General features: G+C 38.9%; 1 protein-coding gene across 1 annotated transcript; it reads left to right on the plus strand.

Annotated features, from left to right (window-relative positions):
* Positions 1–2,678: 2,678 nt before the first annotated feature.
* On the plus strand, positions 2,679–15,551 carry LOC121426400 (homologous recombination OB-fold protein-like). The gene is given in 9 exon segments (XM_041622690.1): positions 2,679–2,816; positions 5,888–5,938; positions 6,492–7,722; positions 7,725–7,969; positions 8,988–9,068; positions 9,762–9,899; positions 12,893–13,087; positions 13,407–14,217; positions 15,155–15,551. Coding segments are annotated over 9 exon segments (2,814 nt in total). The 5' UTR covers positions 2,679–2,810; the 3' UTR covers positions 15,211–15,551.
* The last annotated feature ends 3,234 nt before the right edge of the window (positions 15,552–18,785 follow it).

An 18,785-nucleotide genomic window follows, 5' to 3' on the forward strand; every position in this document is an offset into this window, starting at 1 on the left:
TGATGTGGGGTTAATTACCTTTCTCCGCCCCCTGAATTAGCATATTTGACAAAACATGTCCTCAGTTTCTGAGACAAAACATATCTTCAACTTCTAAGGCATCTAATTCTAAACCTAAGAGCTCATTTCTACATGTACATGTATAACACTATAGTTTATACATGCCTTGTCATGGTGGCCAATGCATTTATGCAGTGCAGTATATTATGTACAGTACATTGTAATTTGTATACTGTATAGCCACTATGGATAATTAACATTTTTTTTAATGTAAGATATATTTCACAAATATCCGTAAAACCCATAGTAGAGGAATAAAAGCGATATAGCTCTATGAAGCTGCTTGCTATTGTTGACCTCGTACCACCTAATATCGAAGAACCCCAGGACGATAAAATCTACTTTTTGGCTGAAAAAAGGCTATAAAAATTGAAAAATTTAGGTACAATTACCTTTTAACTCTACAAATAATGGTTTAAAAGTATTAATAATAGGAAAAACAAATTGCCTGCCCCCAAATACATATGAATAGACACCAAAACCAAAGAAAAAGACCACCAAATAAAGAAGTTGTGGCCAAAACTGTGATTTGGGGTGGTTTTGGCGGCCATTTTGGATTTTGGCCCGGCACACTTTTTTCTCGGACCCAAGACAAAAAATATTGTCATTTCATGTTGAGATACATTACAAGGAACACAAAAAAACTGTTCCCATATTGAAATTACAAAAAAAGTATTTTTGACCCATGTATAGCCCACTCCTAATATAATCATTTTTTTTTGGGGGGGGAGGCTTTTCTAATTTCTCGGTCAAACCCATCCTTGCAGGCGCGCCGGAACACTTTCAGTTTTGGGGGGGCAAAATCCCGAAGGGGGCACAATATTTTTGACAGCGTGAGATACCGAAGCGATCGAGCGGGAGAGGCTGTGCCCCCCCCCCCCACGGTAAGGATTTTCTGTAAAAATGGAGTATAAAAGTTGCGTTTTTAAAAGCATTCAAAAATAAATTTCTTGAGAATTAAACAGTCTTGAAGTTCTCTCCTCCCTTCTGACCCAGACTGGTGTTTCTTCATGATCAGGGTCGCAGTTCCAGCAAATTACGAGCCTTATTGCAAACGAAATTGTTTCAAGCAAACCAATGTAATATAAGCCTTTTAAAGACTCTAAGATGACAAACATGACCTACACAGCCGGGGGCCGCCGATCGAGAGGGCAAAATTCACAAAATTCACCAAAAGTGTGCACGAAATCCTTCAATTTTATTCTAGAAAATGCAAAAGCTCCCCCATCACAAACCCCCTCGCTCTTAAGTTTCTTCGAAAATTTAGGTCTTGCAGCCCCACCCACTCCCGGATTGGTTTTTTTTTATTTTTGCAAACGTCCATGAATAACAAAAGCTGGGATGAACCAGAGAACATAGCTGCCATCTCGATCTGATTAGTAACAGGTAATGGGAAGAAGTTTTGGAATCTAAAATACATAAGTGCTATATCATATGAGCTGAAATAGTATCAGACAAAACGCCTTCCAATCATGCCAATGAAAAGGAATAGAGGAAAATACGGGGCTGTGAAAATATCTTAAGACTTTTTTTATAGTAGAGCAGTACTGTAACGCTTTTTTTTCTTTTATATTCTTTATTTACATTTTTATTCATATCTCGGATAATATGAGTCCGGTCAAGAAGACACTTTCACAGATGATTTTATTTTTTTCATGTCTAAACATTATCTCTAAGTTGCTTTCGAGTGGGATTCACCATTTTCACAAATTATAAATTATAATCCTCTACACATGATTATTCTGTGTGTAATTTTCTGATAACATGTCTATATTGAGTTGAAATGACCTTGGTATTTTTTAGGGCACTGACTTGTTATCACTGTATTAACTCAATTTATATTTAGTTGAAAATGAAATAATTGAAACAAGTTTCTCGAGATGTTATGGTTTCTGGGCTTGACAGCTATGACATAGATTCCATATGTTGCTCGAGTAATGTGTTCACGCGCGTTAGTGATATCGGGTCCGGTCTGAGCGTTTCTGGGCGACCGCGCGTTTGTTAGACGACACAGCCAGCATCATAGAATTATAAACCTAATCATTGGTGGACCACTATCAATTTGCCATTCGCTTTTAGTCTGAAATGTATTCATTAAAAGGTTAAACGTTATCACACTGTAATAAGATGGAAAATGGGCTTATCAAAGGTATGTTTCACAGAGGAACTGTTCGTCAAAAGACGCTAGGCTTACTATGATAATGTATTTGCCCCGTCAGGGGCAAAATTTTTTCATTTTTGACAATGGAAATGACAATTTTCAGGCGGAAAAGTGCCTTCGTTTACTTTTGTCCTTAAATAATTTATCATTTTTCTACTTTCAGGGGGGCACATGGGGGGGGGGGTAAAATCTCGTTTTGCCCCCCAAAAAAATTTATTTGGGGGGGGGGCAAGTGCCCCCCTGTCCCCCGCTTCCGGCGCCCTTGCATCCTTGCAAAAAAAGCTAGATTCGCCCCTGTGTCCAGAGACATTCCACATCCATAAACTTTAAGAGTAAAAGATTTCGATTATCACTAAAGACTTTCGTTTTTAATTATTTCACTAGCACTACATGCACGGTATACCAACAAATGACAGATTGAATTCATATGCTGAATATCACTTTTCATAAGTACCGCGATTTACGAATTTGCGGAGTGGTCTTGTAAACACGAATCTCTCAGAGTTAAAAATGACTCAAAATGAAACTCTGCATCTGATCTGGACAAACATCCCTTCCTGAAAGGGTTGCTGAAAAATAAACCAGAGATATGGAGGTAATCTATGTTGATTATTTTGGGGTAGGCCTATCGTTGGGTGTGAGTAAATACGATTCCTATTCGCGTTCACGTTCACATCACATCACTCACTCAGCGAAGGCCAATCGTCAGGGGTTCCGCACCCGGCCGTGGCCGTGGGCACGTTTTTTGGTGAGCTACTGTAATGAGGAGGAGGCTAAGCGACCATCGGCTCGCCAGGGCAGTGCAGCTGTGTGCGAAATGCGCACTTGGACTTTTGAGTTTGACTTTGTACAGTCAGTGGGGGGGGGGGGGCATTATCGTGATATTGGGAACCACCGTTCACTTCATAGTCTAGACATTCACATTGGCCTAGTACAGCAGCGCTTTATTTAGTCAGCAGTAGAGGCGCACGGCCAATATGGGAGACTCTCTCCAATAAGGGAGACAATCTCCCATATTGGAGACTTGCTTTGCAAAAGAACAAAAGAAACAACACCAACAAAAGCATGATTTTTTCCACCCAAACTTTTGTCCCACTGAGGTCAGAAGCCCATTTGTTTTGTGTGTGGATGACAACAAAAATCCTTATAAAAACAAAAGTAGACGGTGAAAAGGGGTAATATTTCATGAGGAATCTGCTTATCACATTTTTATTTGCCGCCAAGGTAATCCTTTTTAAGCAAATGTAAACAAAGAAAATTGGTCTCCCAAACTGGAGACTGTCTCTGAAATTGGATACCCAAATTCTTTATAAAAGTCTCTGATATTGGAGATGAGCTCTCTCATGGGAGACAGTCTCCATTATTGGCCGTGCGCCTCTACTGGTCAGTCACACGCACGGTTCCCTATTTCCACCTCCATTCACTTTGTACACAAGTGCGCGTACACAAATCTACGAGTGGTTCCCAAAGGCAAAACCACGATTTGGCCGATGGGGGTCGGGTGTCCGGACACGTACCGTACTAGCATGACTAGTTTTGAAGCACTTTTTTTGATTGAACTTAACCCAGCCCAGTCCAGGGAACTCCTGCCCGCGAGCGGGCGGGAGCCCAGGACCTTACATGTAAAAGGCATACTCACCTGACAAGCGTGAAGTATGGTCAAAATAATTCTCCGAATAAATAGTTAAAACAGAAATCAAGCACTTACCACGATTATATGGATGAAGGTCTAACGAGTGGCAGTTTCCTGACATCTGGGCACAAACTGGAACCTCAAAAAAACGAAAATTTCTCTACTTCTACCCCAGTCTTGATCGGCCATTTTGTTACGATTCATAACAAAAATGGCCGATCGAGACGGGGGTAGAAGGAGAGAACTTTTTGTTTTTTTGAGGTTCCAGTTTGTGCCCAGATCATGTCAGGAAACTGCCACTCGAGTCGTTAGACCATCATCTATATAATCGTGGTAAGTGCTTGATTTCTGTTTTAACTGTTTATTCGGATAACTATTTTGACCATACTTCACGCTTGTCGGGTGAGTATGCCAAATTACACGTAAGGTCTTGGGCGGGAGTTCCCTGGGCTAGATTGCACTAGGCCTAATATGAATTTAATAGTCATAGATCTCTATAATAATATTTCCCACTCATTCTATATTTCTATGAACAAGGTTTATCATGATAACCTAACTCCTTAGGCTTGGCCAGGAGGCTTCTAGATCTAAAGAGTAAAAATAATTTACTAACGTAAGGTTACTCTCATACGAAGCCAGTTTTATTAAATACATTTGTGTGTACATGTACCACTAACCACTCATCCTACGAATGAGGTTATGCCACTAACAAGTAACATGACTAAAATAAAAGTAAAAAACCTCAAACTTTCGCTCCCGAGATTTCTACTTTCTCTCTAAAAGATCTAGCCCTATGTGCATGGGATACAACTTCATTTCCGACATTTCTATGCTATGGATTTTATTTTTAGACAAGAATTCATTAAAAAAATGAGAAAAATATCATTAAAAGAAGGAAGAGACTTGCCCGATGTTTACGCCGCCATCTTGTATAGTATTGTTCATCACCCACGGTACCGACGCTTGCGTCAAGTGCATCAATATTTTTTTGTTTTGTATAAATTCCATGCAGCATGACTATTTTCTGGATGAGGCTGAACAAAAGCCTTCTCTTAAGTATATCTCATCCAGAAATCTCGGTTTTGGCTTGCACTAGCTTAATAGTACTAACACTTGCAGTCTCCAACCACCCTGTGTGTATGGAGTTGAGCTAGCTACATGCTGGCTGACTACTCATCGCATGCAATACCATGATGTTTATGACTACATGTAGATATAGGGTCTTTGCTGAGGAGTATGATGAGTGACTGATTGTGAAATGTTGATTGAACAGAACTACGCAGTTTGTCATCTCTCTCAGTCTCTGTCTGAGTGTCTCTTCTTTTTATTTGCCTGCGGCTTATGATTTTGTGTGTGTGCTCGAAATTTGAGTGCACACACTGATAGCACTCACACCAAAGTCAGCAATGGAGGTGCCTACTGCCTAGATATGGTCAAGTTTCCCAGCCAGATCCAGGGGTATTATTATTTGAAAAAAATGAGGTTGAAAAAAACCCCCAAAACAGTATACATGGATCCCATGGTCCCACCCATCTTTTTCCATGATAAAAAAAAGAGAGAAAAAAGGGCATTAATAATAATATACATGTATGAATATACATGTACATGTATGCATGAAAAAGCCTGAATTCCCCATCTCAACGTCATGCATGAACAAAAAGCACTGCATCTCGCGCATGCAGCCCTGTTCTGTTCAGAACTGTTATGTAATGATAAAAACTAAAGTTGTAAAAAAAAATCTTGCTTTCTTATTTTTCAAAAGTCCACATATTTTCATTTTCATCCTTAAATTTGATTTTTGATATTTTTTTCAGCATCGTGTTTATACAATTATTATTATAACGTTTTCTTGTCTTTAATAGTACATTGCAGGAACAGTATAAAATTTGGTCTAATAAAATGTATTGTATGTTTTTACAATTATTGTCTCTCTCTCTCTATCCCATTCTGCCTCTCTCTCTCTCTTGCCTCTCACTCTTTCTCTTATTCATCTGCTCTCTGTTCCTCCGTTCTCCATCTATTTCCTGATGTAGGGCTCTGACCATCTCTTTCAGCTGGATGAAGATGACCTGTTTAGCAGTGACGTAAGTAGAAACAGAGTGCTTCTCTCTAAATTCATGAATAAACATGAGATCATTTGTTTAAGTCATTGTGAATCAAGTGAAAAGTATTTAGAACCTTTGTTCACTAGATGACATCCATCTTTCAAAAAAAAAATGCATTGGGTTTGTCTAACGATAAAGAAAATGGTAAGTTCTTCATTTTTACAGTTCTTGAATAACAAAGCACATCAGACATTTGTGTGGATGTGTCATGGAGCAATGGTTCTGACCTGTGCATCACAGGGTTTGGTTTGAGTATTCCTGTACATGTAGGAGTTGATAATGGCAATATTAAGCGTACAAAATTTGTATGCAGCAAAACTAATGTAATTTGATGTCTAGGAGGATAATATTTTGTAAGTGCTTAGGTGCTGTGTCTTTAATTGGCTGGTTTATTGATGTTCTATATTATTCCTAAGAGGAACACTGCTTCTTTGGTGATCACTGTTTCTCTTTAAACTCCAGAAAACCAAAAATATGTGGCCTATCTTATAATGTTAACAAGTGGCTGGTTATGACCTATCTTTCCATACAGAGCTTTCTAGAGGAACTAGAGCAGGCAGATAAAGTAGAAAATGCGGTCTCCAAGCACAAGCAAACTGTGTCCCGTCCTGGACACCAACAAAACACCTTTAGCAAGACCCACACGACTGTACCCTCTATGCATGCAAGGACTGCAACATCAGGTGTACCTCCGGCAAGAACTCCTGGAGGAGGAAGAAAGTTTTCCTTCAAAAGTAAAACTTCACCTGAAATTCCATTTCCGCCATCCACTGGTAGCTGTAAGCAAGGAGCCCTCCCTATCAGTACTGGAGAAAGGATCGGGGTCGATTGGAAAAAGAATATAGGTTTGGTCCAAGAAAATAGAAATCAGCTCACTTCAAGTAGGAAAGATCCTGTGAATCCAATGCCAAATGTAAACAGTAATAAACTTCCTCAAAGCATGGCAAAGATTCCATCTCCATTAGCAAATTTGAGACAGTTAAATTCAAAGCGATTTACCCCAGTTACTCCCGTGAAAACAGTGTCAAAGGAAGCTTGTGATAAGAAAAATCTTGGAAGTGAGTCTTCCAGTACTCTTGATACTTCCCTTGATGAATTTAAAGAGCCTACTTCAGCAAGCACGAGTGTTAGCCATAAAAGTCTTGGGCAGTTGCGTCCAACAGGTTCAACTTTGCAGAACAGTAGACCCCAGATGTCAAGTTCAGATGCTGTCCAAGGTGCCCATGGAACTGTTACTCAAAGTATATCTAGACCAACCAAACAAAGTCCTGGGATTGTTAGAAAGCCTGTGATGACCTCGCCACCTCAAAGGCCATGTACCCCTCATCAACAAGGCACACCGCAAACAATTAATAAAACTCCTCAAACCCCTTTATCTTCCAGGGTTGGCTCAATGCCTTATGAACAGTTCAACAACAGAACCAACAACAGGTCATCCATGAACACACCCGCTCCTGCTGGTGCCTTCCAAGGAAGACAATCATGTGCAAATATGCAAGTGAGACATAATGTAGGACAGTCTCCAAGTACAGGGTCAGGTAATGCCAATCCAGGATATAATAATCAGAGTAGAGGTGTTTCATCTTATAATCAAACCCCTCCACCCCGTAGGCATGACCTGCAATATGGCACTAATAGTCATAGAACAACTCCAGGAAGTACAGTCGCAACCCCCGCTATGCATGGGAGAGGCAAGAACTTTCCAGGGAGGGGACAACCCCAACAAGATCACACTCCCGTCGCAGGACATGCTCATCGGCAACACACCCGGTAGCCGGACATGCCCAACAACAGCGAACTCCTGTTGTCGGCCATGCCCAGAGACAACATCCTTCCTCGAATAGACCACCTTTTAATCAGAGACAGTCCACACCTGGTCAACCTTCCCGACCAGTCTTGACACCCAGAGTGGCCCAGCTTTGCAAAGGATCGGGTCCCAGTCCTGGAACGGGTTCTGTCCACGGCGGGACCAGGAAATTTCCAGGACCTGCTGGATTGCTCCCCAAGCTGGTATGAACATTTTGTTCATCATTTTCTCCTTTTAACCTCCTCTCCATAAAATGTTGAAGTTCCAAAACATTCCTCCCTCAAGTAAATGTGAAATATCAGTGTATGATGGTCAAAATATTTGTTTATTTTTTCTGTCACTTTTCTTCAAATCCTCTTATTTTCTTAGACTTTGTACATAGACCACTTATTTCCCATCAGCATACATGTGTATTGATTATAAAAACTTTGCATCCAAAATTAAAGGACAAGTCCACCCCAACAAAAACTTGATTTGAATAAAAAGAGAAAAATTCAACAAGCATAACACTGAAAATTTCATCAAAATCGTATGTAAAATAAGAAAGTTATGACATTTAAAAGTTTCGCTTTATTTCACAAAACAGTTATATGCACATCTCGGCCGGTTTGCAAATGAGGGAACTGATGACATCACTCACTCACTATTTCTTTTGCATTTTATTATATGAATTATGAAATATTTAGATTTTCTTGTCATTGTCATGTGAAATGAAGTTTCATTCCTCGCTAAACACATGGAATTCCCTTATTTTAACATTTTGTGCTTCAGGCAATGAGGTCCTAATCATCAAATTCATAAAAATTTAAATATTGTATAATTCAAACAATAAAAAACAGAAGAAATAGTGAGTGGGTGACATCATCGACTCTCTCATTTGGATGTAACTGACTCGTTCATATATCTATTTTGTTAAAAATAAGCGAAACATTGAAATGTCATAACTTTGTTATTTTACATCCGATTTTGATGAAATTCTCAGCATTATGCTTGTCTGATTTTTCTCTTTTTATTCAAATCAACATTTTTGTGAGGTGGACTTTAACTTTAATTTAAGTTACTGTGGATATGATATGTGCTTATGCCTTATGTACATGTACTTACTTATGTAGAGCATTGTAGTTGAGCCAAACTTTCTCCCTGTACTTGCATAACGTTACTTTAATTTCACATAATATAATTTTTATTTTCCTCTTTTCATTCTGGCGTCCTTTTTAACAGAGCCCTGGTCAGAAGCTGAAAGATGCAGCAGCTGCTCTCAAGAAAAAGGTTGAAGAAGAAGAGCTATCTCAGGAAGCAGAGGTCAGTTATCATGAACACCTCCTTGTGCTTGTTGAACTCCGTTTTACTCTGGCAAATATTGTGCTTAGTACTGTCTTACTGTGAACAGAGAAATATTCACACTGCACTAAAGCTAATTGCCTGTTATGTAAGCAAGCAGTGATTTTGTGAGAAAGTCTTTGGAATCAAGGATCATTATCACCATATTATCATCATGGATAAAAGATATAGATCTGATTCATTTTCGTTACTCTGTGAATTTAATCATGAAAAGTTATCGGAAAATTATCATACTGAAAATTACCAACATAGATAAGCACATGCGGGACATTCTATTATAATTGCATGGAGAAATAGCTGACACTAGGCTAGAATGCCATGCTTATTTTGTCAATTTTGGAGCAAATACACATTTTCCACCAGAATGGTTTGGCACTATGCTTTTTGCATACATGCTAAAAGTTGGGTGATCATTTCATTTTTATTCTATTTGCACTCATTTCTAGATTGTTAGCAATGGAACACGTGGCATTTATATTCAATTTTCACAAATTTCACAATAAATGGGCAGCTGTGAATTATGAAATTTGCAAAAAATATAAGCAGTTACTAAGCTGAAGTGGTCGCAGTGCCAGCAATACAACGCCACATCACAATAATTATGAGTTGGTCTGGTAAAGCAGCATTAGCAGCTCACATTTTCACCTTTTTCAGGAGTCGAGTGAAGAGATTTCTGATGTCGGTGATTTTGAGCACGGAGCCTGGTTTAGGATGAAGGCAGAACTTGGCATAAAAGATGGTGATCCATCATCAATCCTTCAACAGAACAATATTAACCTTGTCATTAGAAAGGTAAGGGTGTTTTAAAAGGGCAGTGTAGTAATTGAAAAGAAAGACACAAACCTCCAACTTCTAATATATTACTCATCCCCCCCCCCATTTCTCCTGGGGGTTTTCACTTGTTTTTCACTTTCCTCTTTGATGTTTTCCTTTTTTGTCTCACCTGCGAAGCAAAGTGAGACTATAGGCGCCGCTTTTCCGACGGCGACGGCGGCGGCGGCGTCAACATCAAATCTTAACCTGAGGTTAAGTTTTTGAAATGATGTCATAACTTAGAAAGTATATGGACCTAGTTCATAAAACTTGGCCATAAGGTTAATCAAGTATTACTGAACATCCTATCAGAGTTTCATGTCACATGACCAAGGTCAAAGGTCATTTAGGGTCAATGAACTTAGACCATGTTGGAGGAATCAACATCGAAATCTTAACCTGAGGTTAAGTTTTTGAAATGTCATCATAACTTAGAAAATATATGGACCTAGTTCATGAAACTTGGACATAAGGTTAATCAAGTATCACTGAACATCCTGCATGAGTTTCACGTCACATGACCAAGGTCAAAGGTCATTTAGGGTCAATGAACTTTGGCCGAATTGGGGATATCTGTTGAATTCCCATCATAACTTTGAAAGTTTATGGATCTGATTAATGAAACTTGGACATGATAGTAATCAAGCATCACTGAACATTTTGTGCAAGTTTCAGGTCTCATGATTAAGGTCAAAGGTCATTTAGGGTCAATGAACTTTGGCCGAATCGGGGGTATCTGTTGAATTACCATCATAACTTTGAAAGTTTATTGGTCTAGTTCATTGAACTTGGACATTAGAGTAATCAAGTATCACTGAACATCCTGTGCTCATTTCAGGTCACATGACCAAGGTCAAAGGTCAATGAACTTTGGCCGAATTGGGTGTATCTGTTGAATTACCATCATAACTTTGAATGTTTATGGATCTGATTCATGAAACTTGTACATAAGAGTAATCAAGTATCACTGAACATCCTGTGCGAGTTTCAGGTCACATGATCAAGGTCAAAGGTCATGTAAGGTCAATGAACTTTGGCCATGTTCGGGTTTTTCGTTGAATAACCACCATCATATCTCTGTAAGTTTATTGGTCTAGTTCATAAAAAGTGGTCTAGTTCATTAAACTTGGACATAAGAGTAACCATGTATCACTGAACATCTTGTGCGAGTTAGAGTAGTATTCATAGTCAGCACTGCTGCTATATTGAACCGCGTGATGCAGGTGAGACGGCCAGAGGCATTCCACTTGTTCCTTTTTCCATCTTGTTTTTGCCTCTTCATATTCCTTCTTCTTTATCTTCCTTTCCTTCATTTTCTTCTCATATTCTTTTTTCTTTTCTTCACTTTGCTTTTTTACTTTAATTCCATTTTTCTATTCTAATTTTCTCTCCTTTTTTTTTAACCTATGTATGATATATGATATTTATTTTCTTGTCACATTTCAGTTAATTTTTATTATTTTATATTGTCTTTTTATACATTCACCTGACTTTACAGTCTGTTGTTTGTATTTTTTTTTAATCCCAATGAATATCTCCATACATGTACCTCCTCCTCCCTCCACCTCACAGAAAATCCCAGGTACCATCTAGATAGCGGGAGTGCTATGGTACTAAGAAGATTGTTAATATGTCGAATATCAGGATGTGTTTACAAAACAGTGGAGTCTGACTAAAAGTTATGCCTTAGTTCTGACATGCACTGTATGATATTTGACTTGTTATCGGATTGATCTATATACATTAGCGCACTTCCGTTTAGTGTGATCTTACTATTGCAGTGATGCATTATTTTCCACATGCCAGTCTTGATTAGATTGAAATTTGTTTTCACATTTCAACGTGTTAACCCCCCCTCCAGATTTCATGCTTGTAGATTTTGACACCATCTCTCCTATTTACTTATTGTCAAGACAAGCCTAAAGCAGCTGACAGAAAACAAAGTGACACTTCAGTTTTTGTCTCACCTGCGAAGCAAAGTGAGACTATAGGCGCCGCTTTTCCGACGGCGGCGGCGGCGTCAACATCAAATCTTAACCTGAGGTTAAGTTTTTGAAATGACGTCATAACTTAGAAAGTATATGGACCTAGTTCATGAAACTTGGACATAAGGTTAATCAAGTATCACTGAACATCCTGCATGAGTTTCACGTCACATGACCAAGGTCAAAGGTCATTTAGGGTCAATGAACTTTGGCCGAATTGGGGATATCTGTTGAATTCCCATCATAACTTTGAAAGTTTATGGATCTGATTCATGAAACTTGGACATAATAGTAACCAAGCATCACTGAACATTTTGTGCAAGTTTCATGTCTCATGATTAAGGTCAAAGGTCATTTAGGGTCAATGAACTTTGGCCGAATCGGGGGTATCTGTTGAATTACCATCATAACTTTGAAAGTTTATTGGTCTAGTTCATTAAACTTGGACATTAGAGTAATCAAGTATCACTGAACATCCTGTGCGCGTTTCAGGTCACATACCAAGGTCAAAGGTCAATGAACTTTGGCCGAATTGGGTGTATCTGTTGAATTACCATCCTAACTTTGAAAGTTTATGGATCTGATTCATGAGACTTGTACATAAGAGTAATCAAGTATCACTGAACATCCTGTTCGAGTTTCAGGTCACATGATCAAGGTCAAAGGTCATGTAAGGTCAATGAACTTTGGCCATGTTGGGGTTTTTTGTTGAATAACCATCATATCTCTGTAAGTTTATTGGTCTAGTTCATAAAAAGTGGACATAAGAGTAACCATGTATCACTGAACATCTTGTGCGAGTTAGAGTAGTATTCAAAGTCAGCACTGCTGCAGCACCGCGTGATGCAGGTGAGACGGCCAGAGGCATTCCACTTGTTGTGTATAAGCTTGATATTTTTGAACCAGGCAAGTCTGAAAAAGTTGACATGCAAAGTGAAGAAAATGTACAGGTATCTGTATTTTCAACCTCATTTTTTTGTCCTCAAGGCAAGCCTGAAGCAGCTGACAAAGAACAAGGTAAACCACCTGTGTGTGATGATCAAGACCATCTCCCTCAACAGCAGCGATGCCAGCGTTTGCCTCTGTGATCCCAGCGGTGAGATGCAGGGGACGATTCATCGGAGGCTGATTGAAGAGTACCAGGGAGACCTTAGACCTGGCTCTGTTCTGGTCCTTAGACAGGTTAGTCCAGGACTTGAATGGTTACTGTCTGATTTTATTACTGCAGATAGATTAGATTAGATAGATAGATGGATGGATTCATGGATTTACGGACAGACGGACGGAAAGATAGATAGATGTAGATAGATGGATGGATGGATGGATGGATGGATGGATGGATGGATAGATAGATATGTTTATAGGTAGATAGATGTTGATAGGTAGATGGGTGGACTGATAGAGATATAGATGGATGGATGGATAGATAGATACATTATTCATAAAATAGACAATATCATTAATTACAAGAGCTAATTGCTTTTTTGTATTCAATAATTAGGTTGGAGTCCTGAGCCCATCCCAGCGCAACCATTACCTGAACATCACACCTAGTAACCTGATACAGGTTTTCCCTGGTGAGAGCAACAGCAGACCAGGCAGCCAGAAGACACCAAAGAGAACCAGAAAACACTCTGGACGGTCAACGACCAAGAAGCGTCCATCCGAGGAAGAATCTCCTGGAAATGAACAAAGGTCATCTCCTGTCACTGGCATGGGCTCTGCAACAGGGAGGAGAGGCGAAGATGACGATGGACTTGGGTCAAGTGATGTACCAGATGTAGTTGCCATGGATGCAGATAAATACCTAGAGGATGATGATGCAGGAATATGGGAGGAAATGCTTGAGGATGAGGATGAGGAAGATGTGCTGCTGATGGATTCTCAACTTGGTGCAGGTGATGCGAAACCCGGACTAAATGTTACCAAAAAGGGACCAACAGGAGAGAGACGGGCAGCACAGTCTAAAAACTTGGATGGGGTAAATTCTGCAAAATCATCTTCCTTGTCCATTTCACCTCGTCCCGAGGATCCTGCAATAGCTCAGTTCTCTCAGCCTAAGAAACGATCACCACCAGTATCTTCAGCTGGTACTACATCAACATCCTCTTCATCATTATCATCGTCAGGAGTTTTACCTGTAACAACCAAAAGATGCCATCCTGTGTCATCCAAGCCCATTTCAAGTGTTGTCAAATGTCCTGAGGAGATAAAGAGGCCTTGCCTAAGAGATATTTCTGGTCTTGGTTCAAACACAGGTGGAGGATTTAAACCAGGTGGGCCGAACAAGGGTCTAAATAGCTGTAGAGAAGGTAGGTGGAAAACAGAATATCAGGAGCTACCTTTAAAATACCTCATGTTACTGACTGTAAAACCTGGTTTGCAGGATGTTTACCTCCCCAAAATTGTACATACATCAGGGGAGTGTTTCATCAACATTTTCATGCGACAAGTTGTCAGATCTGACATCTATCTCTTATGTTGATTGGCTGAGAGGTACTGTTACCCTGGTAACTGTCGGATAAAACGTCCGACAAGTTCTTTCATGAAAAGCCCCCCAGGGCTCAAAATTAGCAGTGGCCCGGGGCAACCAAAAATGAGAATCGGGGCCAAATAAAATCTGTAAAAGCCCACACTTGGTGGCCTGATCGGTCTGCCAAAGTTTTGATAAATTGTAATGTTTGTTATAGTTTTAAGGCTACCAAATTTGCTTCCGGGCTACCAAAAATATGAAATTGATGATTTTGATGGTCTAATCGGGCCACCAAGAAAAACATGTTTTCTTCCTAGCAAGTACAAAATGCATGTCAACTATATGAATTAATAGATTAGAAACAAGTTTGACATCTCGTCTAAGGAAAAGATTAGATGTTACAGGAGAGAAGTGGTATTTTGCACTGCAACACTTTTTGCCTTCGAGTCCCACTCTTGTTCGGCGAGTCATGTTTGCACCAGTGTGACGTCGCTATTGTTCAAACCCTTAGCAATTGCTTTCTGAAGGCAAGAAAAGGATTAAGCACAAGCAAAGGTTTATGCATAATAAATAAAGCAGTCGGTGTAAAGGCATGATCTTTTACTTGGCTGGCAATTGTTGTGCTTGAAGCAATTGCTACTTGTTGTGCATCTGACCCAATGTCCTCATTTTGTATGAGATCTACTTTCAAAGTGATACATGAGACATAATTTCTTATCTTTCCCAGAACTGACTTCATCTCCCTTCTTCTTTCTGATTGTTTCCCCTTTCCACAGAGAGTATTGGTGATCTTCTGGACGGACTTGAAGATGAACTGTTTGATGACTTCTGAAGGAAGCATTTATCATCAAGGAAGATTGGGAGAATGTCCTGTGTTCTATGGCCTCTAGGTCTAATAAATCTATTAGCAGACGCTCCACATCATCTAATTTAATACTGTAGATGTGTAACTAGTTTGTCTATACCATGTTGCCTAATGTCTCACTCTGCCTTTTATAATCAGTTTGTCTAATATTCAGTACGAGCCACAGAAACTTTAGCGCTCACAGAGCACTTGTAATAGGCCCACTCATATCTTTCAGATTGTGATGTCAAAGATGTAAATAATGCAGTGTTGATGTAATAGGCACCTAGTCAAATAAAATTTTAATGCAAATTTGATGGTAAATTTATCCAATAAAATACATTTTTAGCTCATACCTTTCACATCACCACTGTTTTGGGGCACATGCATTGATATAATCATGTAATGAGAATAAATATGCACTTTTGAGGGGATTTACCCCCCCCCCAAAAAAAAAAGACTAGGAGATTTGAGCTTGGCGATCATCTGGAGCAATTTGTGTCCTGTGATGTTCACTTTTGGAAAAAAAAACGAAACATTGATGAAAGAGTAGAGTAGATTTGCTGCCTTATAAGGGATACAGATATGGTGTTATGTATAAACTATAAATATGTGTCTAATTCTATGTACACAGTACTGCTGGTTTACATGCCTTTTCTATGTAGGTCACTTCCTAAGTTTGTTATACCCCTTTCATAAACCCCATTAAAATGAATTAGGCGGCTAATAGCAGCATAATTTGGTCGTAAAATTGGAGGAGGACAAGAGTTATCCGCATTACTCTGATGCTGCTATTATCCGCATAATAGCAGCATCGGGACAAGATTTTGAGTTTATGAACGCATTTCCAAATTATGCGGATAATTGCCATGGTGCGGTCACAAGGTCACCCTTTTCCAACACAACCGCATCGGAGGGGGCGTGTCCAGTTGTCATGGCGATTATCCCCCTTTTTCAGGACGGGCGCTCGTAAAAATAATGCGGCTTATTTTCGGAGTTTATGAACGCAATTTTTATTGAATTATCCGCATTACTCTTAGGCGGCTAATTGGAGGATAGGTTTATGAAAAGGGTATTAGTTACCAAACCTGTTTGTGCATGATGTAAAAAGGCCACAATGAAACATGATCCAACCTACCAATCCTCCCTTAACAAATAAGTTTGTTTGCCTTTTAAATATGAAATGTGATATTTTTGATAAAATTATAATTTATTGTCCTTGTAACATGCAATAATGGTAAACCATGCTATCAGGCCTCAGTATATAAAAATAATCTGGGTTTGGGGGTTTGATAACATGTCAAAGTTGCTACTTGCTACTGTTGTAATTTTATTACAAAACAGGCCCCAGCAAAATCTTCACTGGAAGAAAGCATCAATAATTTTGTTTTTTTTACTTAAATCTTCCATTGTGAGGGAAGATTTGTTGTTCATTTTACTTTTCAATGATGTTCCTTATTGTGGCATTTGGTGCTTATCCACAGAGAGGTGAAGGTTATTGTTCACATATGTATACTGTATATGTATACTTAAATATATTTTTAGGGTAAGAAATCAACCTTTATTTTATCACAAACTTAACTTCAGAGTGTGTTAATCATTGAAGTAAAAAAATAAGAAAAAGAGCTATGAAATTAAGCATGTCTACACTAGTACATTGCTGTGCACACTTTTTTGCATATGTGTATTAGTATGATAAAAAAGAACAACTCGGTGCACAAATGAGTGCATTTGTGCAACTCATATTTCATTCAAGAAAACTGTATATTTTAGAGATCACTTTTACTTTTCATTCACAATGCATTCAGCCCACCACTTCACACCGAAGGATCATAATTTGATCCTAACGAGAGAGAGAAAAGGGTATCTACATGTCGCATTTATGTTGTTGAATTATCAGTAGTATCAGGAATTCTTCTATGTTTGATTCAAAAGGTATCCATAGTCATTTGAGAAAGTTATTCTGGAAAAAGCGTGATAGATTGAAGCACTGCTGTAAAACCAAAGGTCATCTCTTGCCACTTATGTTGTATGACTGTAGATACAATCTTATGTGTAGTATACATGTATGTAGAAAGGTGCAAAGATATGTTTTCTTCTCTTTTCTTTTTTCCCCTTGTCAATGTCTTTAAAATGATTTATGTCCCCTATCTTATGATAAAAATTATATAGTACTTTCTCTTTCATTTGCTTTGGCAATTAACCAACATTCTGCAGGAATCCTACTTCAAGGCATGGACGTCTTTCAAAGTGATGTTCAATCATTTGCCATTGTGGAAGAGCCGTGGTGTAGTGGTTCTGACTCTCGTCTTGTAAACAGAGGGTCGTGTGTTCAAATCCCACCGCGGTCTAGCGTCCTTTGGAAAGGTGTTAATCCACGCTTTGCCACTCTCGACCCAGGTGCCAAATGAGTACTCCCAGGGAGTGGAAATTGTGCACTTTTCGTGCCGGATTGAAATGAATCCAATGACCGGGGTAATAATATGCTGTAAAGCGCTTTGGGCCATTCTGGGAAAAGCGCTATATAAAAATTGGCTGTTATTATTTTTTTTGTTTCGATATGCGAGGATAACTGATGAAAAATGCCTGTAGGATTCCCGCAGGAAACACGCAATTCTGAATTTTGATATCATTTTGGAAGGAAATCTTTACATCTTCACAGGGGCTATGAAAAACTTATTTGTAATTGATAGCAAATTCATTCATAAATTGATTGAAAATGTATTGAAAGATGAATTTTAAACTCAAATCAATCCGTACCCTCTGTTGCAAGGGACAGACCAGTTTCAAATTTGCAATTATAATGCTTATGATTGACTTGGGAAGGGGGAGGGGTGATTTGTGATTGATTTTGACGTTTCTTGCAATGCCACCTTACTTTGTATTTGTCTTTACTGACATCCAGATGGAAAAACTATGAATGACTTAAATGCCTTGCAACACTTAAATTCAGTTGTAGTTTGCTAGTTGCATCTTAGATGGGAATAACTGTCTTTTCTGCGGATTTTATTTAAGAATTTCTGTCATTTGTTTACTGATTACTAAGCATAGCCAATGTTAATGGAACGGCCTACTGTACAGGGACTGAAGCTTTTGGTTTAGTAGATGACCCTCAATTCATCGTAAGATTCTTACAGTGCAAAGACCATCATGTACTATTCAAAGATTGAATAAAAACACATAGAACATAGTTACATTGCTTTTATCTGATATTATTTTAATCATGTGTTGAGTTTTATGCTATTATAAATTCTCTATGAATCTGTACTTATTTTTTTTAACAATCAATCAAGAAATGATTCCTGGATCAAATTGGGGCAGCCGGGGACCTGTAACATGTAGCGATTGATTATGGGGCAAATTTTTATGAAAGATTGTACACAATCAACCACTGAAATCAATCTTAAAAATGAGTCCCACAATCAATCATGGGCAGAAATCTCTCCCCCAAGGTAAGGGGACCAGGGGCGAATCCAGGACATTCCAAGGGGGGGGGGGCACATTTTCCCCTGAAAAATCTAATGAGCAAAAAAAAAGGTTATATCACCCAAAATGTAAGGTCA

The sequence above is a fragment of the Lytechinus variegatus genome, chromosome 13 (genome assembly GCF_018143015.1).
Source record: "Lytechinus variegatus isolate NC3 chromosome 13, Lvar_3.0, whole genome shotgun sequence".
Lineage (NCBI taxonomy): Eukaryota > Metazoa > Echinodermata > Echinoidea > Temnopleuroida > Toxopneustidae > Lytechinus > Lytechinus variegatus.